At 35.4% G+C, this 10,581-nt stretch overlaps 1 protein-coding gene and 1 pseudogene across 2 annotated transcripts; both read left to right on the top strand.

Annotated features, from left to right (window-relative positions):
• Positions 1–406: 406 nt before the first annotated feature.
• On the top strand, positions 407–2,546 carry LOC110766310 (putative 2-oxoglutarate-dependent dioxygenase AOP1; annotated as a pseudogene). Its single transcript, XR_015826335.1, has 3 exons — positions 407–1,124; positions 1,234–1,549; positions 1,749–2,546. The product of XR_015826335.1 is annotated as a putative 2-oxoglutarate-dependent dioxygenase AOP1 (transcript).
• A 4,985-nt stretch (positions 2,547–7,531) lies between these two features.
• LOC110766294 (putative 2-oxoglutarate-dependent dioxygenase AOP1) lies at positions 7,532–10,581 on the top strand. The gene is made up of 4 exons (XM_021969597.1): positions 7,532–7,623; positions 9,378–9,668; positions 9,816–10,131; positions 10,321–10,581. Exons 1-4 carry the CDS (start codon positions 7,532–7,534, stop codon positions 10,579–10,581), a joined length of 960 nt encoding a protein of 319 aa, XP_021825289.1.

The raw sequence follows: 10,581 nt of genomic DNA, 5'->3' as shown, positions 1-10,581 counted from the left end.
TCAGTTTAAATGGGTTCCTGTGCCTTCTCTGTGCAAACTGTGTCGAAGCTTATCTCTACGTATGAAATTTTACACTTAAGAGAGGTCATTAGTAAAATTGAAGCTGATTGCTTTTCATTGCCGCCTAAAACTAAGCAAATGAAAGACCAACCACTAAAGAAATTTGTTTCAGATCCTGTGCTTCATATGTCCGTTACTTCAATTAGATACTGCCACAGAGGGATCCCAGGCGGAGCATGAGGTTTTGACAGCCCGGGAAGGGAGAGATTGTTGTGTGCCGGTAACATCATGTGGCATCTTGAGAGACTCCAATGCAAATTATTTCTGTGTGATGCATTGCTTAAAGCCTGAATGTCAAAGGTCTGGATAAAAGAATATCTAACGACAACTAAATCATGTTTGGCTGATATCTCATGTAAAAAATCTACTTGGCCAAACAAAATTTATTTTCCTATGTTTATCTATTCTAAATTTTATACATGTTTGCGTAAGGTGATACAGATATATATGGTTTTCTAGTTAACATCGTCTTATGTAAGCTTGTAGTGTTCTTGGATTTTCCGGCCCTCTCCCTTTCATGTTTAAAGTTAAATATTAAGATGGCCTCTGGCCATTGATTCCAGTTGGGATATTTTAGAGCACTTGTAAATTGGTTATTTGGTTATATATCATTGTCGCTACAGAAACTCTGCTCTGCAATGTAAATAAAACCCTCTAAAGAAGCAACTCATCAGAAACGCAAAGATGGGTTCTGATTCTCAATGCCGGATACCGGCCATAGAGTTGTCGATCAATTCAGTGGGATTCGAACGTGGAACTGATGATTGGCACCATTTGAGCAAGAGTGTTAGAGAGGCTTGTGAAAATTATGGTTGTTTTGAAGTAGCGTATGATAAGATACCTCTGCAGTTGAGAGCAGAGACCTTCTCAGTGATAAAGGAACTTTTCAGCCTTCCATTAGAGGCAAAGCAGAAGAATATTAATCCAAAGCCTTACCATGGTTACTATGGACAGTATGCAAGTATTCCCTTGTATGAGAGCTTTGGCCTTAAAGATTCCTCCAACTATGACTCCCTTAAAAGCTTCACAGAGCTGATGTGGCCTAGTGGTCATGACCAGTTTTGGTAATAAGTTTCATTGCATTGTTCAATAACTTATTTTGAGCTTATGTTCAACATGCATGTATAGTTAGAGTGATTTTTATTCTTGTTCGTGTTGTTCTGTTTCCAACAGTAACAGTGTAGTTACCATGATGAAGAAGCTGGATGAGCTGAAGGATATGATTGACATGATGATTCTTTACAGTTATGGTTTGGGAGAGATTGAATTCGATCGTGCCAAGTAAGACGCTGCTATGAGTGATGAAGTACAGCGCACCTCCATCTGGGGAGTACATGAAAGGGCTCCAAGCTCACACGGACAAACAATTCAGCACAATACTTTGTGATGATCAAGTTTCTGGGCTTGAATTTGAAACCAAGGATGGACAATGGAACAAGTTATCTCTATCTCCTAGCTCCTTCATCTTCTTTGTTGGAGATCCTCTTATGGTACAATTTAAAAATTAATTAATATATAACTGAAATTACTTAGATGTAAACATATCTGATACAATCAGAACATGTGCTCAATATGATCTTGTGCAGCAAACATGCAACTTGGTAACACCTTCTAAGTGTGGTGAAGCTTGAAGATACACATATATGTGATCACTCATGATGACTTGTTGTCCTTGACATTGACTTGCGGGCATGGAGTAATGGCAGAATGCATCCGTGAAGCATCGTGTGATGATGTCTGGAGAAAAAGATCGATACTCTCTAGCAGCATTTGCAGTTCCAGTTGAGGGTACCATCATCAAGGCACCAAAGGAGTTAGTTGATGAAGAATATCCTCAAATTCTCAAAGAATTTGACTACATGGATTTTACCAAGTTCTCCTATTCAGAGGAAGGAAGGGCCATAGATTCAGCAAGGCAAGTTTTTGTGTTTGCTGGAATTAGCACTCGAGAACAAGACAATGGCTCTGGCAGAACATGAAGGACTCATTGCTGCTTTGGCTGTGCCAACGGGTTTGTTTTCTTCGGCTAGTCACAATAAGTTTGTGAAGCATAAGTGAAACGATCGTTACTCCGATTAACTTCGCTTCACAATAGAAGTTAAGTTTCTATTAGTCTTGGTCCAATGCTCGTTGTTTGTGTCTTTTGGTTGCGTGTTTGATCATTGCCTCCCAAAACTCAACATGTAATGTTAGGTATGCTTGTTGCTATTTCCATTCTCATTGGGTTTCAGAATGTTAAGGCATGCATATGATTTGCTTCTCCCTAAATTCATATTTGAGCAACAAACTATTCAGTTTCGAGCTGCAGATTCGTTCTGAGACGAAATCTGAAACCAAAGGAATGTGATGTTAAACAAGAGGTTTGATGGGCATGATTTGAATAGATAAATATGCGCATGCCCATGCCCAACATGTGTCTAATCTCAACTAGAACAAGTTTGGATGTTAGCTTATGTAAAAATCCTACTTGGCCGGACGAAATGGTTCTTTAGAAAGAAAAAAACATGCTTGTGTAAGGTGATGGATAAGTATATGGTTTTCTAGTTAACAACTTAACATCGCATTATGTAAGCTTCTAGTGTTCTTGGATTATACTGGCTAATTTAATAAGTTGATATTCTAATTAAAGATTCCAGCTCTCCCTATCAAGTGATCCAAATTAAAAACTATAGATGGCGTCTGATTGGAAATTACAACTTAAAAGTTCCGTCACTATATTATATTTTAATATAAATTATTTGTATTCAATAATATGTGATAATTATGTGTATAATACGTGAATTTTGTAAAAAATGTGTATTAAACATGAAAAATACTTATGTACATGTTCAATACAAGTATTGTATGTTCTCTTTAAAAAAAAATGTGACTTTTACGGAGTCCTTAGTATGGTTACAAAACAAGGATGTATTATTGAAATATTAATTTGGTATGAAGTGCGGCTATAGTATTTTTAAAAAAAAAATTGGAAAAAACGAGGCTATACTATTTCTTTAAAAGAATTAAAAAAACCCAGTAATGTCGTTTGGCTATAGTATTTCTTTTTAAAGAAAGGGGGAAAACCGAGTACAGCCGCCCGGCTATACTATTTATGTGTAAAAAAATTAGATAAAACGAGTATAGGCTATACTAATTTTTTTTTTTAAACCGTAGTACAGCCGACCGGCTATACAATTTAATAAAAATAAATTTAAAAAAACTCTCATAGTTGCATTAGTTTATACTTTATAGATATTAATTTGGTATAATAGCGCGAATATACGAATAAAATACGCGCATATTTTTTTTGCAAAATTTTGGAAAATTACAGCTTGAAAGTTCTTCCACTATATAATATTTTAATATATATTATTTGTATTCGATAACATGTGAAGTAAAGGAAACACTTTTTGACCCTTTATTATTTTGTTGTTTAATTCTAAGAGTACAATTTTATTACTCAATACCAAATAAATGTTTAAAGTCAGGAAAAAAAATCTATTTATATTTTAAAAAATTAAAAAAAGGACACGACCGCCTAGCCGCCTAGGCCGATTTTTCGAACACCGCCCAGGAAAGCATTTGTTCAGCCGAGTTCTATGATTATCACAATGAACATACAAACTTCTAAAAGATTTCTGATTCAGAAAAACCAAATTCAATGGTAAGACAGAGAAAACTGATCGACCCAGAAAAGAAAAAAACAAAAGAGCACAACCCAATATGAACAACTCACAGGAACTGGAACTGAATTGAGGACGGTCAGAAAGAGCTTGATCAACTTGTCCAGCGAGCTTATCATCATTATCAGCATCACCATCAGGAAAACCCCATAAAGGAGAACAGGGCTGGTCAGTGGACGAGAACAAAGGAGGACGTGGGGTTAGAAGGAAAGTGAATCGGATCCAACGGCCAAAAAGCATCGAGGTCAAGATCAAACTCCATGAGCGCAGCTTCTCTGTCGTCCACTATGTTCTTTGACTTTGGCGGAATGGCTTGAGTTTGGCTTTCCTCTTCTGGCTCAACCATTTTCTGGGAAAGCAGTGATTTTTCTTTCGTTTTCCAGGAAAGTTGTCTCTCTAGGAAGAAAGATTTTGAGAGGAAGAGAAGGATTCAGTAATGGTAATAATCTGCAAGGTCGGTGTGATTCCACGGAATCCATTAGTTGTTTTTTAAGTTTTTTTTACAACTTGGAGTTGACACCAGAGAGTGAATATAGTGGATAAAGTATTCCGGGGAATAATCATCTGTTGCAATCAACTGGCAAATAAGTCTACAACTTGGAACTTGTTTACTCTCTTATTTTATTCTTTATTTTTACTACTTGCATGGGTGTGGTGGGGGTAAAATGGCTTGATATGCGTGGAATTATGAATTCATTAGAGTAGTCCAGGTATAGTTTAGACGTTTGTTCTTTATTAAAAATGAATTGTTGATATATCGTTTATTATGTGTCGATATTATTTTCAGCAACAAAATATATCGACATGTTATCGGTACATTTTCGACAATATTGCACATAGAATTTATGTCTATGAGAGAATCTTACTTGCAATCTGGGATATATTCCTTTCTGTTTATAGCACTTGTCACATAACATGGTCACATAATAAGTGTTGGGGATAAAGAAATATACTCCTTGTGAGACATCAGATTTTCTTATAAATCTATATTATAACACATGTATAATTTTAGAGTTTATAATTTTACAAATGTTATAATTTGAGTGAACTTATAGCAACACATAACATATGCCACATGATATTACCGTAACACATAATAATATGCAAGAGAAGAAAATGTGCCGACGCATTTTCGTCAGCAAATATAAAATTAGTTTCTTTACTTTTGTTTTTTGGCCTTCTTTAATTTAATACATGTAATTAAGTAATACCTTAGCCTTTTTTTAATTACTTTAATTAGTAATTATCTTTTAATTATTATTTCTTTAGTGAATATTTAAATATTTGACTGATTTCGTAAATTAATTGGTAAATAGTAATTAATTATTTTGAATTATTTTGTGGACTTTTTTTTTGTTCTTTGATATTAAATAATCATTAAAATATGTGCGTACATGTACAATACATGTAATATATGTTTGCTTTCATTATACCGAGTCTTTAAGACGTATACAAAAAACGGAAGTATTATTGAAAAACACGTACGTATGTGTAAAATACGAATATTAAATGGGAAAATGCTAAATTCTTTATACCGGTAATAACTCTAGAAAAGTAAAAAATCAAAAGGGGACAATAGCTATACCTTGGGAATGGCCTAAACGTAATGGATAATGCTCTAGACTAGTCTTATCGACAAAGGAAAACCAAGGAGAAAAAAATTACAAGAAAAGAAGGAAAAAAAGGCACCCATTAGATATTTAAAGAGTATAGGCGTGCGGCTATACTATTTGTTTTATTTAAAAGGACCCGCACAGTCCCTAGGCGGCCCAATTTAGTTATTTATTTATTTTAAAGAGTATAGCCATGCGGCTATACGCTACAAATAGAATATTTTAAAAGCACAGCCGCGCGGCGATACTCTATAAATACCATAATCAGAATTTCTCTTTTTTAATTACTTTAATTATTACTTGTGTTTTAATTATTGTTTACTTAGTGAATAATTAGTATTTAAGAATTTTATTAAATTCAAAAATTTTAAAAACTAAATACTATTTATTAAGTAATATCATTTATGATGTTAATTAAAATATTTAATACTAATTATTCACTAGAGAAATAATAGTTAAAACAGAATTACTAATGAAAGTAATTAAATCGGGCTAAGATATTATTTAATTACTGAAAAGAAAATTTATAAAAAAATAAAATTTATTGACCTAAAGATACTAAGTTTATATTTATATAATTTTTTTAAAACCTATTCATATTTGAGCAACAAACTATTCAGTTTCAAGCTGCAATTTGTTCTGAGACGAAATCTGTAACCAAAGAAATGTGATGTTAAACAAGAGGTTTGATGGGCATGATTTGAATTGATAAATATGCTCTCAACTAGAAAAAGGTTTTTAAAGATTTTTAAAAGAAATAGTATAGCCGCCCGGCAATACTCGTATTTTCCAATTTTTTTTAAAAAAGAAATAGTAAAGCTGTGTGGCTATACCGGTTTGTTTGGTAATTTTACACAAAAGAAGTAGTACAGGCTATACTTGGTTTTTTCCAAAATGTTTTTAAAATGAAATAGTATAGCCATTTCCATTTTTTAAAAAGAAATCGTATCGCCGCGCGGCTATACTGGGGGTTTTCCAAATTTTTCTAAAATAAATAGTATCGCCGCGCGGCTATACTCGGATTTTGAAATTTTTTTAAAAAAAGAGTATACTCACGCGGCTATACAATTTTTTACTTGGCTCTTTTGAAAAAAAAACGTATAGCCACGCGGCTATACTCGTTTTTCTGAATATTTTAAAAGAAATAGTATAGCCGATCGGCTATACTTGGTTTGTTAATTTTTTTAAAAAGAAATAGTATAGCCGCCCGGCTATACGTGGTTTTTCCCAATTGTTTAAAAAAGAAATAGTATAGCCGCGCGGCTATACATGGTTTTTTCCAATTTTTTAAACAACGAACTGAAGCAATTTTGATATGATTGTCAAGCCGAAGCAATTTTGTGTTGCTCCAATTTTGTTGTATTCTATGTTCATGCTTCATGGACCTGTTGCAACTCTTCAAACAGCTCTATAGAAATTTTATGCTTCCATTCTCATTCGGTTTCAAAGTTGTTTAAGGCGTATAATTCTGAGCTGGCGATTCTTCTTCAGATGATAATATGCAGTTTCAATGGAGGACAAGAAAAGGAATGTAATGTTAAACTTGAGAATTATAAAATATTGTTAATTTGGAGCCTCTAGTTCAAATTTCTCCGTCATTGATTGAAAGAGATAGTGGCGTAGCAAGAGTTTCGATCATCGAAGGCAGGACGGCATTCAGTTCCTTTAGTTGATTCATGTTCTTTATAATGCATGCTTTTGATAGAGCCTGAATATCAATGGCTGCACAATTTGTCAATACAAAAAGTATACAATGGTTAATGGAGCCGTGCCCATTTTTGTTAAGTGAATGGTGAAGACAACAAAGGGGTAATAAAAAGTATCTACTTGAAAAATATTAGTTTATGTTGAAACACGACATGGCCGGCCATGATTCTAATATGTTTGGTAGCAAACAAACGAACCATCTATTGATCTGCAATTTCTCAGATGCTTGTGTAAGGTGATGGATACAGTTGGTTGTTTAGTTAACGTTGTATTATGTAAGCTTCTAGTGTTCTTGAATTTTCTGGACAGCTTTTATGTCTAATTGATGGCCTCTGATTGGTCTTTGATTCTAGTTGGTATTTGTCTGTGTATCATTGTCACTAGAAGAACCATGTGCAATATAAATAAAATCCTCCAACAAAGAAGCAATTCACCAAAGCACAACTAGAATTAAGAAACAGTACTTGGCTTCAGGACAAGTAGGAGAAAATGGGTTCAGATTTTCGGCACGGGTTTCCGGCCATAGAGTTGTCAATGACTTCTCTGGCAGTGGACAGAGGAACTGATGAGTGGAACAGTTTGTGCTAGGCGTGGGCACGGTACGGTATGGTACGGTATTGAGCCCATACCACTACCGATACCGGAAATTTAAATCGGTATGGTACGGTATGGGATTATCGTTTGTCAAAATTGGTACCGTACCGTACCGTACCAAATCGATATCGGTACGGTATCGGTACCATTTCGGTACCAAAAATGACACAACTAAAAAAAGAACCAATTCAATATCCAAATCCTAATCAACATATTCAATATCCAAATCCTAATTCAAATATTCAACATATTCAATATCCAAATCCTAATCAACATATTCAATATCCAAATCAACCAAATCCAAATCAACCAAATCAATATTTAATTCATCAACAGATTCATCAAATTCAAATAGTTATGTTGAATTCAACAAATTCAATAGATTCATCAACAGATTCATCAAATTCAACATATTCAATAGGCACATGAGCTTCAGAAGGTTGGGCTTCCGGCTGCATAGCAAACTGTGGTGGTGCTGGTGATGTTGCTGTTGAAGAAACAGCAAGCCCACTGTGCTCCTGATGCTTACTTGATCGAGACTGCATGAAAAGAATTAACAAAAATCATAATAACACAACAGGCACCAATTTATGAAACAACTTTTAATGTAATAAAAACATATCAGTAAAATTCAAATTTCCAAGGTGGTGTGCACGTCATAGCAGCAGAATGTAGATGGCTAATAGATGCTCGATGTAGCCTACCACAAGAAGAACAAAAGAATTATATCTGGAAAATCATAAAGCATGGCAATGGAAATAAAGATAAAACATCTACCAACAGATCAAGGCAAGAAACAGATAATCATGGGATTAAAATAATATGGGTGTTCAGAAAATGGTGGAAAGTATGGCCAAAAAGTAGGTGTTAAAATTATCTACAACTAAAGACACAGCACAAGAAAGGGGGATCAAGGGAAAGACACAGCATAAGAAAGACACAGCACAAACTAAAGACACAGCACAATAAAAAATAGTTTGTTTATACAAAATGATTGGTGTTAAATAGTTTGTTACATTTTGCGGAGAGGGGAAGGGGGATCAAGGGAAATTCTCTACAACTAAAGACACAACACAAGAAATCCAGAGACTAACATTAACAAAAATAACAGAAATCAACAATATTTCATTAACCCTAAATAAATTAACAAAATCACAACAAAATTACCATTTCTCCCTTCGTCGATTTGGGGCTGCTAGAGAGCTGACAGTGACAGATCGAGTTTGAGAGAGTGAGAGACAGAGAGAGCTTGAATCTAGAGACTGACAGTGAGACAGATCGAGTTTAAGAGAGTGAGAGACAGAGAGAGCTTGAATCGTGTGAGAGATCGAGATGAGATGAGAAGGATTTGGCTTGGAGAGAGCTTGAATCGAGTGAGATTGAGAGAGAGACAGAGACAGAGAGTTGGGTCTGGTCTGGGTATGGAGTGAGAGCGAGTTTGAGAGTGAGAGCGAGCGAGAGCGTTTCTTCTTTCTGTCAGAGTGAGTGAGTGAGAGGGTTTGGCTTTGGAGTGAGAGACAGCGTGTTTCTGTCAAAATTATATTTCAATATTACTATTCGGTACGGTATGGTTTTAAACCGGTATCAAAAACTTGATACCGCTACCGTACCATTCTTTATTGGTACGGTACGGTACGGTACCAAAAATCTCCCCATACCAAATAAAACGGTATGAAATCAGTACGGTACGGTTCTGTTAGGGTACGGTTTCGGTATTTCGGTTTTAGATGCCCACCCCTAGTTTGTGCAAGAGGGTTAGAGAGGCTTGTGAAAATTATGGATGTTTTGAAATAGTGTATGATAAGATACCTCTGCAGTTAAGAGCAGAGGCCTTCTCACTGATAAGGCAACTTTTCAGCCTTCCACTGGAAACAAAGAAGAAGAATGTTAATCCAAAGCCTTTCCATGGTTACTGTGGAGAGTATCCACATGTTCCCTTGTATGAGAGCCTTGGCCTTGAAGATGCCTCCAACTTTGAAGCTGTTAGAGAATTCACAGAACTACTCTGGCCTAATGGCCATGACCATTTTTGGTAATAATTTTTTATTTATTTTTAGCTTATTTTGAGCCTGTTCAATTCAACCTATATATAACATGGTTTTATATATGCGTACCCCATTACATTTTATCCTCATATTTATTGCTGAAGCACTTGTGGATGTTGTTCTGTTTCCAACAGCAACGCTATACTTACTATGATGAGGCAGCTGGATGAGCTGAAGGACGTGATTGAAATGATGATTCTTGATAGTTATGGTTTGGGAGAGAAATCAGATTCGATCGTACCGTGCAAGATGCTGCTACGAGTAATGAAGTACAGTGCACCTCCATCAGGGGAGGAGGTAGGGCTCACTGCTCACACTGACAAACTGTTGAGCGCCATCCTTTGTGAGGATCAAGTTTCAGGGATTGAATTTGAAACCAAGGATGGACAATGGGTCAAATTGTCTCTTTCTCCTAGCTCCTTTCTCTTTATTGTTGGAGATCCTCTTATGGTACAAATTATTAGTAAATACAATTAGACCATGTGAACTAATTAAAATTGTGCAGCAAATATGGAACTTGGTAACACCTTCTGAGAGGGCTGAAGTTTTCCCTTGCCTTAAACTTTGATGATGTAAAAATTAAACAAAGGTTAAAAATCACTAATGATAACTTGTGGTCATTGGAACATTGACTTGCAGGCATGGAGTAATGGAAGAATGCATCCTGTGAAGCATCGAGTGATGATGCGCGGAGAGAAAGAACGAATTTCGTTAGGAATATTTCCAGTTCCAACAGAGGGTACCATCATCAAGCCACCAAACGAGCTAAGAGATGAAGAACATCCCCAAATAATTAAAGAGTTTGACTTTACGGAATTTTTTAGGTTCTTTTCTTCAGAGGAAGGAGTGGCCATTGACTCAGCAAAGCAAGTTTTTGCATTTGCTGGAATTAGCACTTGA

The sequence above is a fragment of the Prunus avium genome, chromosome 1 (assembly GCF_965620075.1).
Source record: "Prunus avium chromosome 1, drPruAviu1.hap1.1, whole genome shotgun sequence".
NCBI lineage: Eukaryota > Viridiplantae > Streptophyta > Magnoliopsida > Rosales > Rosaceae > Prunus > Prunus avium.
Note: the sequence above shows the minus strand (reverse complement) of the source record. Positions and strands in the feature narration are given on the sequence as shown.